This window comes from Anser brachyrhynchus (assembly GCF_964034855.1).
Source record: "Anser brachyrhynchus genome assembly, chromosome: 5".
Classification (NCBI taxonomy): domain Eukaryota; kingdom Metazoa; phylum Chordata; class Aves; order Anseriformes; family Anatidae; genus Anser; species Anser brachyrhynchus.
Window position 1 is genome coordinate 16,569,669 of NC_137699.1, and position 19,348 is coordinate 16,589,016.

General features: G+C 45.1%; 1 protein-coding gene across 10 annotated transcripts in view; it reads right to left on the reverse strand.

Moving 5' to 3' along the window:
- Positions 1-19,348, reverse strand: part of LDLRAD3 (low density lipoprotein receptor class A domain containing 3) — a 121,496-nt gene that overhangs the window by 91,294 nt on the left and 10,854 nt on the right. For 2 of the 10 annotated variants that reach the window (XM_080594059.1, XM_080594058.1), the window contains exon 1: positions 3,274-15,126. The exons of 3 other annotated variants lie outside the window; for them this stretch is intronic. In XM_080594059.1, coding sequence (XP_080450185.1) covers positions 3,274-3,478 — 205 coding nt within the window. In that variant the 5' untranslated portion in view covers positions 3,479-15,126. Of the gene's footprint in view, positions 1-875; positions 15,231-18,921; positions 19,014-19,348 lie in introns of those variants that run through there. 5 more of the 10 variants (XM_080594063.1, XM_080594056.1, XM_080594061.1 and 2 more) reach the window with 5 other exon arrangements.

The following is a 19,348-nucleotide window of genomic DNA, read 5'->3' on the forward strand; positions in this document are numbered from 1 at the left end:
CTTATCTATTTCACTTATTCACTGTACCAGAAGCTGAGAGGAATTATGTTTCTCCATTACAGTGGAGCCCGTGCAGCGCCTCCAGGCAGAGGGGATGTTAATGTGGGGTGAGCAGCGTGGGTGTGCGATCTTTTTGTGAGGCAGTTGTGACCGATTCTTCCCAGCAAATAGCCACAGCAAGACACCATCCATGCACACCATATATTACAAAATGCTTTCAAGCTTGCAGTAAAGTCCGGTTTCTCTGCAATACATGCAGTTATGGATTTTGGCTCTTTCAACAGTTGCTACGTTTAACATTACAGAGAGGAGTGAAGAATACTGGGACAAAGATGAGCAGAAAAGATTTAGAATAAAGCATAAAAACTTTCAATGCATGCATGAGAAAATTGAACGCTCCCCCTAGAGAGCTGGAGGCAACTGTGGCAGAGCTCTGGCCCAAGTCTCTGGAGCCACAGAAGAAACAGTTCAGAATTTAGTGTATGTGATGTAACAGCTTTCTTCTTTTTCCACTTTTCTTCTGATTCCTGCCAACTCCATTTGCTTTATTTCTTAAAATCCTCTGAACAGTATCCAATAAAGAAAAGTAGTACCTGCTTCTTAAATACTAATCCTTGCCTCAGAAAAAAATAGTAAGAAAAGAAAAGAAAGTTATGCTATCACACTCAAGGTGCCTATTAGACAAAAAATCCTGAAGAAAAGTTTCATAGTACGCTCCAGCTAAGGAAGAATTATCCATATATTTTGGGTGCCTCACTTCAACCACTCGCAGCTTCCAAACCTGGATGTGTTTTAGTAGGATGGACCAAGAATGGGACAGACAGTGAGTTAACACAAATTATCAAGTTTCGGGTTAACTACAAAACCATTCCCACCTTAAGACTTCACTCAACATTTTTTGCATCAGGTATTCTTAAACGCGACAAAACAAAACACAGGGAATCTCTCAAACCTTGCTATAACTTCATGCATCATTTTGCTGGTTAAACGATCCCCAAAAGCTCCACCTTCCGCCTGGCATCTGTTGTATTCATGCAGGCTGCAAGGAGTACTTTCCAATGAAGCTGGGGCAAAGGCATGTCCTGACACACAACACCAAACTGGCAAACGCCAGGAGCTGTGAAGCAAACCGACGAGCTGGGGAACTGCCTGCAGTTACAGGTGGGGCCTGGAGAGAACAGACTCATGAATTTTGCAAAAACTTTCAACAAAATCAAAAGTCAATAATATTATAGGGAACTCAAGATACCTTGGCAGAAGACATGGCTTCTAAATATTCAATATTAAAGTTTTTGTTCTCAAAATGCCTATCTACTTGGTTCCATAACAGGATATGCTTAGTTTCAGACAAAAGTGAACTGAGACTTGGGATCCACTAAGTTTACGGATTTCCCAATCTTTTCTCAAGGTTCTAGGAAAGCAAGTGTTATCACTTGCGGTAGCTCCTGAGATGGACCATAAAAAGGGTTCCCAAATGCCTTGATGAATACGTTAATGAAGAAGCAGTTTCAGCATGTTGCCATTAAGGGTTAATTTTTAATTTTGCATCTCATTGGCTTAGCTGGGCATTGCCATAAATACCAACCCAGCAGACATAATTGCAAAGCAAGTGTGTTTGGCTCCAGTCACTCTAGCCATTTAGTGGCAATGAACGTCTGAAAATTGCAGGGTGTAAATTTAACTGGGTGGGTCTCACACGTTGTGTTTATTTTACTGGTAGAGAATGTTATTTGATTAATCAGAATTAAAAGAAAGGTATATCACATTTCAGGAAAGCTTGTTTATTTTTTCTCCTACCTCTGGTTAGAAATAATAACAAGAAAAACCACTGTATTTACTGCATAATGACAAAGGCAGCACGGCTTGTGCATTGCTGAGTTTCAACAGTAATTTCTTTTAGGTCAATGAGCAGAGAATTGCTTGTGCTGAGCAATGCCAAGATTTCTGCAAAGCAGCTATCAAATCTGGGAAAGATGAGGCAAGAAGGAAGAGACAACTCTGGGATAAAGGAGAACCTGAGCATATTTTCTTTGTAACAACCGTGTTCAAACCAGTAACTGGCTAGCTCTGACTAAGGCTCTCTGCTACCACTTACACACACATTTGCACTTTCCTTCCTGTCCTTCCCACACATTACAACACATTACAAGGAATTCAGAAGACAATGAGAACTGTACATAATGGATGGTTTAAGGGCACTCTGCAGGTAATCGTGCTAGACTGACAGCCACTGCCAAAAAAACACAGACCGCCAGCAAGCCTCTCACATCCCACTTGACGCAGGTGGGCAGCAGCAACGACAAGGCAAAGCAGTCTCGTGCCTCTGCATTTCTGAGAGCCATCACATCCGAGCATCGCTGCTGTCACAAGAACTCATTTTTTCTCAAGACAAGAAAAAAAAAAAAAACCTTGGTAAACTAGGTCCATCGATACTGATGTTTTCTCTCTTCTCTGAATCTGCTTCATTAGGATCACAGAAACCGGCCTCACGGGTAGGGTGCAAAGCTCTCTGAGGTAGTAGACCCTGCTGTGACTTCTGAAAATTAGTTAAAAGCTTAAGGAAGAGATCCAATACTTCAGGCAAGATGCAAGGCAAATAGGAAAAAGCGAAAAAGAGCAGACTTAAGCACCAGCAATTTTCCTCCCACAAAGGAAGTAGGAGGGGGCTTTCATTTAGCACAATTAGACAATCTTTCCTAAACTTACCTTTCACTTCTACTTCTGTAACGTGCTAGTGACACAAAGTGTATGGAGATCGGTACTTAAGCACAGAAGTCAACATTACAAAGTCAAAAATATTTGGTTGAGATGAGGAATCCTGCATTTAGATCATACCGACCACGAATTAGGGATCTTTTTTAATCTTATGTGGAAAAAAAAAATGTCACTGTCCTTTAAGATGCTTCCAAGGAGGGACACTCTCCTCTTAAACATTCCTTTCCTTATTGTCCTCAGAAACACTAATGCTGTGTGACACACTGCCACAGCAATTCAACAGGATGGCTACTCCAACCGTGACGTTAGTGGAAGACAACACACGACACTGCCCAGGGCACGGGACAAGCACAGCCAGGAGACAGCGACCTGGCTGGACAACCTGCGGCCCCGTGCTGCACAGCAGGGCGGCTGCTCTGCGCCCAGAGACCCAGCCTGCTCCTTCCCGACAGGCCTTTGCTGGCCTGCATGGAAGAGGATGCTCCTTGGTTATGGTAATGTGGAAGAAAATTCAAGAACTAGAAGTGCTGAGGTTTATGAAAGACACCGACAACTCACCCCGTTCTCCTCTTCGAGTGTGGAGGAAAGCCTGTCTGCACCTCGCACCACTTCGGCTGGAAGGGGCTCCTACCACCCTGGCGACTGGCACACAGAGGAGAGAGTCAAAAGTAGCTTCCTTCAGCAGTGCCTCATTAATAATGTAACCGCTAATGGCCATGTAACTGCAGTATCTGCAGGAAAAATTAACTGCACGGTTGTCCATTATACTGAAGCACTGCTCTTCTACTCTTTGCTTTCTGCTTAAGCAACAGGGCTTCTCTTTTGTTCACGGGTTAGTCCCTTCAAGAAAGGGCTAACATGTGAAGGTCTATTAATAAACTGAATTCGTTTTACTTAAATGCATACCACTCAAAAAGAAAAGAAAAGGCAAGGTGATTATTACGGGTCTTTCCCATCTGCCTAGCCTCCTATGCAATTAATTTTCACATATTCAAACACAATTCAGTCTATAACATGGACGTGCATAAATCTTTCCTTTCTATATCCTGTGGACTAGCTGAAAAATATAAAGGGAAAACTAAGATAGAGAAAACGTAATGCAATGCTAAAACTTGTCCAGGACCCTAGCATCAAACAACTTCTTTCTTGGTAAAGAAGTCACAGGCTGTAAGTGCCCTATGCCATATTCATGTGCTTCTTATATGAAGCAGATGAGACAGTTTAGCCAGCAACACTTAAATTATCCGCTAGCTCTTTACATTACGGCTTTATTTCCTCCAGATTTCCAGAGAGGCAAATTTAAAAGGAATACTCTGAGTACTGACTACATGACAACTAATGACCGCAAGAACAAACCTAACCAACGTGTTATCACCACTGAACAACACAAGCTAATTCTGCACGTAAGCCTAAAGAAGGGGCACCTCAACGTCTGCAACACAACATTATCCCAAACATGAACGTCCTCAAGCTGATGATAAACGTTCTTTCTTCCTTTCCACTGTCGCTATCTGAGTGCCCATGGAGTATTTCTCAGTACGTTTCAGATAACCCTGCAACCAACGTGTTTCAGGAAGGGCCAGGCCACGCTGACACAACAGGCTCCTGTACCTGGAGTGACGTTTCTCATCAGGCCCAGACGTAGCAGATCGCCACGTCGTTCAGTGTCTGCTGGAGCGGGGTGACACCACAACCCCTCCGGTACATCAGCATGCAGAAACCCAGCCACTGCTCCCCGTCCACCAGCCCACCTCAGGATGCCTCCTCCCGTTGCACCGGTCCTACGCTGCAGTTGCCCCTTTGAAGCCATCAGAGTCACACTGGAGAAAAGGAGCACAGAGACAAGCATTCTGCTTGTGAAAAACGGAGGCTTAAGCCATTGGTACTCAGGCTTTAAAATTACTATTTTCCTCCCTTCTCAATTCGCTGCCTAGTGAAGTCCGCAATAAATCTTTCCGGGAGTTTTTAAAAAACATAGCTTTAGGAACACACCGCGCAGGCGCATGCCTGCTTGCAACATCCCAGCCACACCAAATTCAAGTCAAACTCCCAGTTTTAACAACAGCTTCACAAGAAGCAGCAGCACCTTTTATGTCCAATTATTCTCTTCTTCCTCTGAAGAGAGGTAAGAGTGACACTTTGTGAAGAGAACAAATTACAGCTGGCTAAAATGATTAACTTCTTTCCGTTTCAATGAAATTTCATCTTTTGAAATATGGTTTTAGAAGCCAACATTTTTTAAAGAAAACTTGCTGACTGGAAATTGAAGAAATGAAGTAATCTTTAGGAAATCCCACAAAGCAGCTTAGTGATGCTGATGTTCTTTCCAGCCCTGTCATTTCAATGAAGTTTAAAGACACCAGAACACCTGAAAACAAAAAGACTCATTTCTGAGAATCAGGTTGTCGATAAACAGGGAGTTAACCCACTGAAATACATTCATGTAGGCTCATTTGAAGAGCAGAAGAATCTGGACACGCAGCCCCAAAAACGTACAAAATAATAATAAAATAATTCTCGATATGTGTTTCAGATAGAGCTAAATCTGTTTGGAATCTATGTAAGTTCATAAAAAAAAAAAAAAAAGCAATACATTCCCTTCCAGGGCCTCCTGGGCAAACCAGACTCAGATAAAACACATGCTCTGGAGACTGTGCTATTTATTAGGCCGTAGCACAGCCTTTGGGAAGGATTCACATGGCTGAATCCTACCCAGGTGCTAAGTAGTTAGGATTCTCTACGATAAAGACAACGCCCTGAACTAAAAGTGATCAGAAGATAATGTGATTCAAGTCCTGTTGTACCTGCTTACCTTTGGACAGGACAATGAACTGGGAAAAGAAAAAAAAGCTTACAGCAGCACTAGGGAATAAACTTCTCAGATAAACCAGAAGTCCTTTCCCACCTCTCATTTCTAAGCATGTAAGACTGTCACACCGCACCGCTTCCTCATTTTTATTTTATTCCATACCCTACACGGTACAGAGCCTACCCTATGCTAACAAAAACAAGCACCACATATTTTCCTGGACATCTATTTTAAAGTTCCCCTCTCCAGCATCCAAACTGCTGCCAGAAGAGAAACCTGCCCTTCTCCACGCTGGAGACTGGAGGCACTTGCCCTTTCACGGCTGGGAAACGCTGACGGCTAGGAAGGAGAACCTGCCTAATTCCCAGCCTGTGTCTGATGGGGGGATCTGAAATGCGATCCTCACAAAAATAGGGCAAAAAAAAAAAAACTACAGCTGACATCTACCCCAAAATGATGAATTCCTGCTTTGATGGAAAACCATCAGAAATAGCCCACATGATTCAAAGCAGGGCTATTAAAGTGACAACTGAAACAGCCTTCTCAGCCACACTTATCGACAACGGCATCGGACCAAGTGGTAGAGCTTTAAGCACTTTGAGCACCAGCAGGAAGAATACTCATCAGTCCAGGAGGAGCCTCTGTATATGAACAAGCGAGAGAAACCGAGGTGGCTCTCAGTGACGGCCTGTGCCATGTGTGCAGGTCTGAGCCCTCGACTCCAGCCTGCCTGCAGCCCAGCCCTTCAGGGATGCTACAGATTGAAAAACATCCCCGACTCCATTTGATGCCGTTTGCCTCATCCTTTTTGCAAGCTCCCCAGCTTTATTGTGGCCCTGGGGCAAAGCATCCAGGGAAGAAGAATGAGAAGGCACGTGGACAACTCCCCCGTGAAGCATCTGCCAAAGCAGTGGAGTCAAGCTGACAGGGGACGCTTCCATTTCCTCGCGTCCTACTTACCAAATCAATCAGAAACCAGCTCCAGCAATTAAGTGGTAATGAATTATTGATACCACTCACTTTGAGGAACTGAGCACTTACCAGCGTTTATGAAACCAAAGCGACTGAGGTGGGTAAGTGGCACCGCCATCTGAAGCAAGGCACGAGGAGGCAGACAGCAAGCAATCCGCCTCGCGTCACGTTACGCCTGCCAAGGATCACCGTTATCTCCGGGATGTTATCTCAGCTCTGTTTGTACATGATCACACAACACCCTGATTTGTGTCCCGCTCTACCCATTTGTAAAAAATTCGCACTTCAGAGAGGCACTGTGAGTGCTTCGTGTACAAAATTGAGTAATTTCAGTAACTACTGCAACCTACCACTTTTTCAGAGGAAAGAGAAGACTGTTGTTCAAAGGAAAAGGCAGCAGAAAGGGAAGGCAGGGAAAAAAACACTTTTAAAATGTGATCTACAACATATGTTCAGTGGCAGGATTTGCCCTGAGGAAGCAAAGGTGGTCTTGAAGCCCTACTATTTCAAGAAACTTCAAGCCTGTGCAGAGCATGCCTGCAAATGAGCTTTTTTTTTTTTTTTTTTTGCTAATGCAAATAAATTCAACTACAAGCCCAGTAGAAAGACAAGGAATTGAGTCTTGGATTCAAAACACTCTTGCCAGCCACTCGAGGCTGCCAGTAATGCCACACAGGCCCGTTTCCATTGTTAGTGCATAAAAGTAATGTAGGAAAGAGAACTCAGGCCTCTCTCACCACACCTCACACCTGATCCTTCCACTGATGCCATTATTTAGTTGTACCATTAAAACCAAACAGGCAGGGGATGGCATGGACATTCACCTCACACTGTGTTATCCAGCCTGTGTAGCTGACAGCCCCACATACTGTCTATGCTCACTTATTTCAGCCTCTCACTCCTGGAGCCTCACCCTCAAAAGCAGCACAAAGCTGGGCCAGGCATGGATTCAGCCCCTCACGCCGGCAGCCGCATCTCATCTGACCCGCGTTAAACAAGCGCTGGTGTAACGCGAGTGTGCCGCCTCCTAATCCGCTCCCCGGCAGGAATGCCAGCGATGTGAGCTCCAGGAGGAGGAAGATTAATGTCAGGACTTGCGGCACAGCCCAGCCTCGCCGACAGGATCCCTTTCAGGAAAGGGCAGCTTTCTGGGTGGAATTTGAGAAGACCGGAGACAGGGTTCAGCCCCACCACAGATGCCTCGTGTGATCATATTACTGTGCTTTCCTTGGCTTCAGCTTTCTTTATCTGTTAATGATTACTAATGCTCTCCTATCCCATGGGAATGCTGCAGGCATCCATAATTTATGTTTCCATGCTACTCAGACGCTAAGGAGATGGGTACCTGAAGACATATACTGATCAGCAGCTTTCCAAATAAGTAAACTGCTTGTGAAGGAGCATCATAAAAAAAGCACAACGTATCAATATCAAAAGCCCACAGCCATATCTTGAATAATTTATTCCTCGGTAGTAAACAAGCGAAGTCGTATGCAGAAATCCTTGAGCAGGTATGCAGCTAAAACCCAGTTCAGGGATTGTGATTCAGAAACAAGCACCCCCCTGTAACACACCAACCTCACCTCCCCGAGCCCCCGCCTGCCAACTACCAACAAGACTGCTTGCACAGTGACTCTAGAGGTAAGTGAGCCCCTGAATCTAGTAAATTCAAGTCATTTCACATCCAGAAGCTAACTGCCTTCTTTTATTTGCGCTCACTGGGGCTCGATAAGAACCCCTGCTATGGTGTTAATTTTTGGTTTTCTGTTGCACGCGTACATACCTACATTCACTTGTGTTTAATGCTGGGCGTGCTTTGGAGGAGAAAGGAACAACCTGGGAAGCTTGTTTAAAAACAGACTAGGAATCTGTATGTTTCACCTTCTCCAAAACAATTTCGCCCTGGAAACATGCAATGACTAGCTCGTCCTATAGCTGCTTACACCGAGGGTTTAATTTTGACAGCTGAGCTTGCTCTCGCTCCAGGCGCTCTCTAACCAAAATATTCACTACAGCATTTCAATAGCACATTTTTTTCCGAAACAGGCCAACACAGTCCTTCCAATCTGAACCAACACTGGAATACTTCCTAAAACTGTGCCAAGTTCGGTTTCTTACAGGAATACGGTCGCTTGAAATGCTCGAGTCTGCAAATCTGGCCCTTGCTGGTACAACGAGCTGGGTGTTTGAAAAGGTGGAAAGAGGGCTCTGCTTCCCAAAAGGCACTTTCCCTTTGACTTATCTCCTACCAGACGTGCTTCCTGCCCAAAACAGAAATAATCACCACATATTTCAGAAGTCTAAGTCACGCAGGTTTAATTTTAACAGGATCTGACAGGCCTTATGCAGGTCTCTTCGGGCTCTATACAGACCCAGAGGAAGTCACATTGATTGCTTCTTAAATGGGAAAGTCTGCTCACCGAGGTGGGCAGTCTAATTCTGCAACTGTTGATGAGCAAACAAATGAAGCAGCAGCACTGCAGGGAAAAAATCCGCTAAACCGTGCTTTACAGGCTGAACACAGCTTCCTCTTGAGACCACTTCCAAGGAGCAGCGGCAGTCACTAGGCAAGCAGTTCCAGACTCAGCCTTGGTTAGGGCAAGAATATCCTGCCAGTGATCAGGACTGCTTTTTGTATTTTCAGATTTTATTTCACTCAGCTAATTGGCTATTAAGCTCCAATAAGGTGGACATTTATCTCCAGATAACACAAGAAAATTGGAAAGTAAGCAGCCTGAGGCTACGCTGAAGACTGTTAACCAAATAGCAAGCCAGAGCTCCATTAAAACAATTCATCAGAAAGCCTATATAGTCCCTTGGCAGATTTTCAAGGATCCCATTAGAAATTTTAAGGACACCCAATCCGATTAGAATCTGAACTCTACCTCATGTAGCAGTCATTAGTAAGTAGAGAGTCCTTAACTTTGAAAGCTTGAAAGTTGCTGTCTCTACTATGGATAGTCTGTGCAAGAACAGCAGGAACTTCCTACCTTGTATAAAAGGTGAGCCTGATGACCAGGTATAGCTGTGCAAACCAATGTCATCAAGTACACCCCTAAATCTGGGTGGTCCCTGTTCACGTAACTAAGAGACAAATACCGGTAATACCTTACCTCAGGAGAGCAAACATCCAGGAACTCTGACTCAGGAGTTCTCCACGAAATATCTACTAATATCTTAGCTGTTGCAAAGGACAGGCATTTCAAAAGATCACATGAAGCTGCAGTGCAAAGAGGAAAGTATACTATAAAATATTTTGTTTCTATATTTTATGAAAATTGGAAGGAGGAAGAAAAATTGTGCTCTTATCCTTAATGGACACGTAATTCAAGTATGAAATAAGGTCACTGCAACTGTTCTGGACTCTCTTTTGGAAGATAAAGGTTGCAACTGAAAAATGCTTCTAAAAAGCCAAAATGTGATATTGTTAGCAATCCTTACGGGAAAAAAGGAGCTGACAACATCACTCTACCTCAAACTTGCAATTCAGAAGCTAACACCCCTCACAGAAGATTTTTAGGGTTTAACTGGTACTGCCAATTTGTGAGTTTATAAAGTTTATAAATAACACTATAAAGTCTACCCGCAATGTCATTTTCGTCTTCTGTTACTCTGTTAGTCACACAGATCTTTGGCCAGAAGCACACTCCCGATTTGTTCTTTGCACCTGGTGGTTCTTTCTTCAAGAAGCAAAAAGGAATTGGTTCCTGAAGCTCACGCACTGCTCGCAGATCAGCAGGGGAGTCCTCAGACTGACTGTAGATGGACAAATACTTGTGGTTTGGTTTTGAGCTCAGAGCCTGAAAAATTACAGGGCATCCTTTTTCTCTCACTTTCATGCTTGCTGACATCCAAAGCCGGTACATCCACAAGATTGAAAATGCCAAACAAGTGGAGGCAGATCTGACCTTTTCAGAAGGGGCCAGCAAACAAAAATTTCTTAGAGAACGTAAATTAGAATTCCAACAGGACCTGATTAAATAAAGGGCAGGTTTAACATGCAAGACCTCAGTTACATGGTAAAATGAGTGCTCTATTCATTTAAAAGTTCAACGTGTTTTTGTTTTTGCTTTAATACAATTCTACCTGTTATTCCAGAGAGGCTTTTATTTTGGTCACAATCCTGCACTTGAAATTCAGCCAGCACTTCATTAAGACACATAACTAACATCAGCCACGTGGATTTTTTTGGGCCCTCTCCACCTTCTTTCCACCTTTCAAAAGGTTGTCTTAAAAGAAAAAAAAAAGAAGCCTATTTTGAGTTTGAATAGACTGCAATCAACACAAACACACTGCTGTTGCTTCTGTTAGCCAATTTTGAATTATGCCTAATTAGTTTAATGACATAGTCTTTTAAAACTGATTAAGCCGTAAGTACAGTTCTTCCAGACTCCAGGATTTGCCAAGCGCCGTTTGCATTCTGCCAGCCTGAGCGGATCTCGATCTCAGCGTCTGTATTGTGTCTTCCCGGCTACCCAAATGAGCAAAGCTGTAGACTCTGTTTCATAACGTGCCAAGTCCCCGATAAGGCATGTTTCTTATCATTGTTAGGTCATGGAAGGTTGTCGGATCCCCAGCCCCAAGATCAGCATCCTGACAAATCTCAGGGAGCCCCCAACTCCTCAGGTCGATAGCCGCTCTCCTCAAGACAAAACGCACGTGGTACAGGTTCCAGTTAGACCAAGTATTTGCTTTAGTGGCCTGCACTCCCACCCGGCTCTGGAAACTGCCTGTTTTCAGCCCTAGCCACAAGAACAACTTGTGCCATTGACAGGAGACCGGTTAGCAAGCTGGAGGAGTTATTTTGCCTTTGAAGTTCATTGTCATTGCTGCAACGTGTTTCCTTCCGAGGTTTTAAGTGCCGAGTCTATTAATTTATCTATCCACGAAGAACTGATGTGCTTTGGCACATCAAGCAAAGCAGGGATTCTCTGCATATTTAACAGCCCGAGGAAGCGGTCTAGCACATTTTGTATCAGTCTCTCCAGCAGTGCTGACGTTCACAAAACATTGAGCCATTTAGACACGCACACCTTGTGTTGTGTGGCAAGTAAATATTAACTGAACTTCATAACTAATCACTGAGAAATTCATTAATCTGCTCAAGAGGCACTATGCACCTGTCAAACCGCGTCGAGAAGCCAGGGAGAGCAAGGCCCCGCAGCCTGCTCTGAGCAAACACCACCTTCCCCAGCCACAGCCGGAGCTCCGCGCAGCCTGTGCCTTCACAAAGCGCTGGATAAGGGGAAGGACGGATAAAAAAGAGCAAGTTCAGCGCCATAAGCTCATCCTGTGTGTCAAAGGCTCCTGTATCAGCGATATCACGTTCCACTGAATGCGCAACGTGAGATCCAAATCAAGATGCAGATGAAGCGGAGCACGGCCTGGTAAAGGCGGTGTCTCAACGTGCTGCTCGCTACCAACACGAACTGGGACACCGGTGTGCAGCCACAGAGGCAGCGGGGTGCAGAGCACTAGGAGGCAAGGGAAAGAGGACAACTCCGAGCTGCAAGGTTGGCCTATAGAAGCACACAGCCCTCCTACGTTTACAATCCTAGCACGTAGGTATAGGAACAAGAAGCGTATGTGTCAGCTTTTCATTTATAAGCAAGTACAGAGTCAGAGGCATGAGGAGGAAGCCCGTGCCTAGAACTAGCACCAACAGGTACAATTTTGGGTGAAGTCATGAGGCACAAAGGAAAAAAGACAATGGGGTACCAAGGTACATGTAGGAGAGAGGTAAGAAGATTCAGGGACGGAGAGAAGCAAAGGGAGACTAAGTCATCAAAATGCTGCTACAGAACAAGAAAACGGGGATACAGGAAGAGAAAGAAAGGGAAAAAAGTTTTAATCTGACAAGAAACGGATTCACAATCTAAGAAATAGCAGCTACGCTTAGCCGCAGAGCGCTAGCTAAGCTTATAGAAAGACGTAGCCCCTGACATAACTTCCCCTGGCGTCAGGAGAACAGCAGCAGAACGCCAGAAGGCTGCATTGCAGCCCCCAAACTCAGAAACACAACCGTGGGGGCAATGGCCACGCTCCCTGCGAAGGGAGCCAGAGGGCACCAGCCGCAGGGTCAGCACGGGGCGCTGCTGCACAGCAGGCTGCCCACAGAGCCCTCCGGGCAAGCAACAGTGCTACCAGTTGCCAGCTCTTGCTCTGCCTAAGAGGAAAACAACGTGTGACTTGCCAATTGTATGGATTTTCATAATTGTGTCATGGTGTTTATATCGTGTTTCATGTTATGCTAAACCTGAAACTCTTCTGTTTGAAGAATCGTAATGACTAATGAAGAATCTTTACTGTAACAGCAACAACAAAAAAAAAAAGAAGAGAAAGGAAAAACAGGAATTACCTGAGAAAAATTCGTAGTGTTGAGTAAACTACTTACGTTGTACCCAACTCCTACCAGCTGTACAGAACATGTCAAGGAGAAGAGCTATTTTGAACTTTAGAAACATGTCTGTAGTTATCTGCAGCATGTAGCTCCTGACAAAAATTAGGGATCCACAGTGCTAATAGCTTGAAGGAAGGCTGGGAAGAAAAAAATGGTTTCCAAAAACAAAAACAACAACCCGTGTCAAAGTCACGCTGCAGTCAGGCGCGCAGCCCGGAGAACAAGGTGCTGCTCTACGAGCCAGAGGAGCTCTGCCCAGCACAGCGCCAGCCTTCCACCGACACAGATTTGGCTGGCAACGGGGCTCTGCCGGGAGCTGTAAGTGTCATCTTAATTGCTCATAATTTAGCTAATAAATTTGTGCAAAATATATAAAGCAAGAAGAAAGACTCCACGGAATGAAAGAAACAGGGCAGGAAGGAGAAAGCGATACTCAGCAGGCAGAATTCACACTTCGATATTTAATGGGACTGCAACCTACTTGCTACAGTAACCTTGCTGTACTTTATCAAAAACAGATAAAAACCACTCAAGAAAACGTTACTTAAAATTGAACTCTTTGTCCCATAAACGCGGTTATTTCAAAATACACCTCATCTAACCTACCTTGACTGGTCCAATCGGTTTCCATCTGATATTTGCAATAAAAAGAACCCAGAACCAAAGAAAAAACAAATCTCCATTTATTTTTCCCCCTCATAATAAGCCATCTCAAATATGAAAATGTCTGCTGAGAGGATGAAAGGTAACATCACAACACCAGAGACTCACGGCAAGGTGTGGAACCTGGGGACTTTTTCTTTAATTTAAAGAAGAAAGAAATCAGGATCTCTGCTAAAGAGAAAAAAAAAAAAAAGATACACCACTAAAAATTGAGTAATTGTATTTTGGGCCCTACTGAAAAAATGGTATTTCAAAACACAACAGCACACTTTAATCATCTGCAGCCTAAGCACTTCACAATTGTTAATAAATTAAGCCTCACAGGCCACCTGAGAGGTACAATACCCATTTTAAAACGGGAATGCCCTGGCTAAGAGGCGTTCAGGAGCTCCCCGATCTGGCTAAGAGGCATGATCTGCCAGGGGTTCCCCAGCCCCTAACCCTAACTGATGCTGCACACCTGGGTGAAGGCTCACCCTCACAGAAGAGATGATTTTAGCAGAGTGCCACTGCCACATCACTCTACCTCGGTTCCCTGTTCACCTGGAGGTGTATCACTTAGTGACTCACACAGCTGCTTACTCACACACAAAGCAGCTCTACTTGGTGTGTTTTAATTGTGCCCAAGTTCACAGCTGGTCAGGCCATCGCAGGAGGAAGGCTCAAGAAATGCAATAGAGAAGGTCCTGACCAGCAACCCTCCTGCAAGTCGCTTCCATTTTTATTTCACTCACCCGGGCCACGCGGGTTACCTACCACGTTACTCCCCAGCCCCTCCACACACTTCTCACCCTACCAGGAAGCCTCTCTCTTTGCTCTCAGGCTTTGAAGGGCATGTTTCTGTCCGCCGCAGCTAAACCAGAGATCTAACTCCACAGGTTTCTTTGCAATCAAGATACGGCTATCTGTGCAGGCAGCTGAGAACAAGAATGAACAAAGAGAGCAGTGGCTCTGTTTAGAAACCTCCTCGCTACCTCAACATGTGCAAATTAAAATACACGCAAACGTACACCAAAACCAATTAGCATTACATCATCTTCTTTCCCTGAAAAGGACTCTTCTGACCTGATAGACAACACTGCATGCGACGTAAGGCTTGCTCGAACTGGCTCTTAATCTGACAGGTTTACTGTGCAAGAGGATCCATGAAAAAAAAAAAAAAGCAGACTCAGACAACATGATCAAGTTACTGCAGCTTAACAAGTTTTTACATGTCAAATAAGTATCTGGATACACAATCTCAGTCCACGCCAAAAGCAGTGTAAAACTCACAGACAATCTTTCATTCACCATGTATAAGTTAAAAGTTTCATTAGAAGAGATGTTAATTTAGTTAAATGTTTTTCTGCAGAACCGTTTGCCTTTTTTTTTTTTTTTATAAAGGCATACAAGCTCCCCCTCAAAAATTCTTCAGCATTCAGTAAATTTACGATAAACTGATTATACTAATGGCTGACTATAAAATTACCTTCAGCCATGATCTACTTACATTTCAGGCAAAGGGCAGTCTGTCATTCAGTTTTTCATTTTAGAGACACTTCAAAATGCATCTCATCATTAAAACTGGTTTCACTTGAAATATTCCATTCTGCATCTTAGCATATCTTGTTAGGAGATCTTACCAGAGCAGGAGAGTTTTGCTTTAATATTTAAAAAGACAAAAAACAAAACAAAACCAAAAGAAAAGCAACCAGATACTAAGATACAGATTTTTTTTTTCCTTCCTCATCTTCAAAACCTACCTGTTGACAATGAAATTGTTTCCAAGTTCAGGCTCTGAAGACACCAGTTTAAATACTCATCGCAGAGTGCCTGCCACCAAAGGTAGGAAGGACATCCACAGCTTGTCTGCAACAGGTAGGGCAACCGAACAATGACAGCCTCCAAGGCTTCCTACCAGTTCATAAAAGTCATCACGTGGCTTCCACAACAGAAATACTGAAATTTAAAGCACGGCTGTCATCACTACAGACCTCACACTCGAGATTTTTCAGGCCTGCTACATTACTGCATTTCTGGCTGCACAGACAGCAACCACAGGACAGGGTTTCACAGAAGCTATTCTGCTAAGATTTATTGGCTTAAACAAACAAACAAAAAACAGAAACCAAAATCTGTCCCCAGGTGATAAATTAATTTTGCATCAGTCCTTCCCAGACCACTGCCCTGAAACAGAGGGATGCCTGAACCTCTGCTCGTTCCACCATCACTGTCTAACAAACCATCACCTGCTACACAGTCTTCCAGATCTACAGCAAAGGGGGGAGCCATTTTATTCCTCACCTGGTAGATAATCAACATGCAAATGGAAGTAGGATGCCAGATTACTGCTGTCACAACAAACGTGTTATACTATCACCATGAATTTTTTTCATCCAAAGAGCTTGCTAGCCTCTTGGTGCAACAGGCTCTGCAGACTGATGGTAAGCTGAAACATTTTATTTCCCATTTGTACAAAAGGTGCATTTTTACAATCTACTTCACAGTTAACAAGCTCCACTTCCTATCCCAATGTGACTGCAACGTTGCAGCCACACTTTCAGCCTCCCAAGCCCAGGCAGCTGAGGCTACTGCTGAGACCGTGCTGTCCCACGCAGGGCGGCTGGAAGCTCCTGGGCCCTGCAGCTCCCCACAGCCCAGCAGCAACGGGAAACTTACAAAACTCTAGTCAAGGACACGTCCTTTCCCTGCCACTGTCAGAAGTCCCTGACATTAACATGAAACGCACAAAATAATCATCTACTTACTTGAGTCCTTGCATCAAAAACTGTACTTACAAGAGTAGAGCCTGGCAACTGTTCATACCCCAAAAGCAAAGGGAGCAGAGACAGATTTTGCAGCACACAGTGGTTTGGACAGCAACAGACGGAGTAAGGTACCAGCTGTCTAAAAAGAAGTCTTTAGACACCAAACGCCCCATGACCAGCAAGTGACCTGAGAGAACCTGCCTGTGGGCCCTATCTCCTGCTAGAAATCCCAGGCATCCTCCCCAGAAGGGGCATGGAGCTTGTCACCACGATAGCACCTCCAACTGCTCTCACCATGACTGCCGGCAGGTTTACTCCTCCAGCAAATACCCATTGCCTCTTGTGTAACACCTCTCTTCTATTGGTTTGCCAAGCTGGAAGTTTCTTGACTTGCCAAAGCTGCTACAAGAATCCTTGTTCGTCTCTCACGTATCCATGTGCTACACCACTCTGCGGCTTCCCCACGTAATGAAAGGGGAAAACACTGGTTATTGACTCACTAGTCCCAGTCTGAGAGTTCTTAAGAGGACTGTATGAAGAATTTGAAATGAATGTACTGTATGCACAGGACAGATGTGTCTCCAAGTACGGAGAAATCTAGGTATTTCCTTCGTAGCAGATGGAAGTTTTAAGCTAGTGGCCATTACACAATGCAGAATACGGATAGGGTAACATTATTCTTCAGCAGCTTTCCACCCCTACTTGGTTTGGGGGATGTTGTTTCTTTTCCAAGCTGTTGAGATGTAGTGGCAAATTGTGACGACAGCACACGTGGCCCTGCACGTTTACACTTTGTGTAGAACGAGGTCTGGATGCCAACAGCATTAGTTCAAAAGACTGGGGGGAGCAGGACGAAAAAGCCTCCCCCTAAAGCAGGGCAGGTTGAGTGCATTTTAAGAGGTATAATATCTATACTAGGTATTTAGAAAGGTCTTCGCAACGGACTGTGACATCCCGGAGACCACACGTCAGAATTCCAGCTGTGCGCTGCATCCTGACTCCCCAGCCTGCTGAAGACTGACATTTGTAAGACTACTTCATACCTAAAACAGGAACGAGTTTTGCAGTTGCCAGAAGAAACGCAATCTTCCTTTTCAGCTCACTTTGTAATCACACTTTTTAGAAGCAGTTCATTCAGCTAAGTGTGTGTGACTCCTGCCATCACTTCCCTCCCCAACAGACAACGCGCTCACGGATGCCTGTTTCCCAACTAAATGCTCTACACCAACTTAACCTGATAGTGTTGTTACAGCCTAGGCCGGTAACGGGAACCCTTACAGGATCTAACCCACAACCAGGAACCCCCGAGCGGACACGGAGCCAACGTAAAGCACTGGGAACGGGGTCAGAGCACGGCACAAAGAAGGCAGCGGGAGGGGATCGGAGCCGAGCACTACCTGGGTACACAGGCAACAGCACAGAGAGATGAAAGAGCCTGGGTGTGCTCGCATGTGAGAGCTTGATGGGACTTGAAATGAGGTGGGGAGTGGAAAAAGAAAGCAAGGCAGGCGAGGAGCTCCTGCACTGGGAGCAGAGGTTGCAGCTGCAGATCAACAATCTCTTTCTAATCAGTCCTCAATAAAATTAAACCAGCCCTGTGTAAGTTCACACTACGTATCGTGACAAGATAAAACCTTTCCCATGCAGATAAGGTCTTTCAGGAGCAAAAGCAGTATTTGATCCAACTATATTATTGAGAAAAAAGATGCAAATGAAGTATTGAACTTTGCCTTGCAAATCTTCACTGACACAAACCAAGTCACCAGTTATTTCTGCAAGCTAACAGGAACAATTGTTTAGGCAGAGACTTGAATCAGCGTTTATTTTCTGTTAACTGAAATTGATCCCCAGGGCTTCAAAGTTTCCGATCTGTACCCAAAACAGACTCAAAAGGAAAGAAATACTTTCAGGAGTTATCAAAACTAAAATTCAAAACAGAGCAAAGGCTGGGCAAAGACAAACTAATTCTCCCTGTGGGAAGGTTACAGGGGTGCCAAAACATACAGAGGAAGAAACATTTTTAAAAAATCCCCAAAGACTCAATACTTCGGTCTTCAAAGGAAAAAGCGAATGCATTTAAGAAGTTTCAGAAAACTCTTTGAATCTGCCCCAAAGTAAGCCAGGGACTCTGGTTAAATAACTGCAGCCTGACTCTTGTGCAAGAGCATCGGATCGGCGTGCAGACGGAGCACAGCGCTGACTTCCAGATGAGAAACAGGTCTTCGTGGCCAGGGCCCGAGGGGAAGGCGGACGAGAACACGGGCTGGGGGCGCCTGGGAAGCCTTCCTCCGTTCAGACAGGGCTCTGGTAGCACGGAGCCCTCCGTGTTAACCTGAGGGTGATACCGCACGCAAATCCCTTCAGCACATGGAAGCGCGTACCTTGCTATGAATAATTGGGTGAAATTTTGGCAGCGTTTCTGTAGTCTAATGGAACTTAATAAGGAAGAAGGCAACACAACACAGATAAACAAAGCCAGGCTTTGCCTGAAGGCTTCCAAATAAGGCACTGCTGGGATAATTTTGAGGAGAGACCCGAACCTACACGACAGTTAGGCACACAGAGCATCTGAGGCTCGCAGTTATGCAATTTCAGAAGTGCAACTTCTACCGCACCTCTTCTCCTTCCAGACATCTAAACCGGACCCGGTTTGAAGTTTTACTGTAGGAGCTGTGAAACTTCAAAGTTCTGCATGACAACAAATATCCTTCAAAAAAACGAAACAGAGCTTTACAACCAGGGTTTTACCCACTGCGAGGGGCACCTCCGAGCACGCAAACAGGCTGCCCGCGCCTGCTGGGCAGCCGCCGGCCACGAGCCCGCCGCGGGAGCGGCTCACACCTGCAGCAGAGCCGGGCAGGACACCCGCGGACCCCCCCCCCCCGTGACAGCCACCCCCGGAGAGCACCGCCCGAGCAAAGCGGGGCCGGGTCCCGGGGCTCGACCGTCCCGCCGGGCAGCCCCCCGGCACGGCCCGGCACAGCCCGGCCCCCCCGGCTCGGCCCGCCCGGGGGAGGAGAGGGGAGGGGAGGGAAGGGGAGG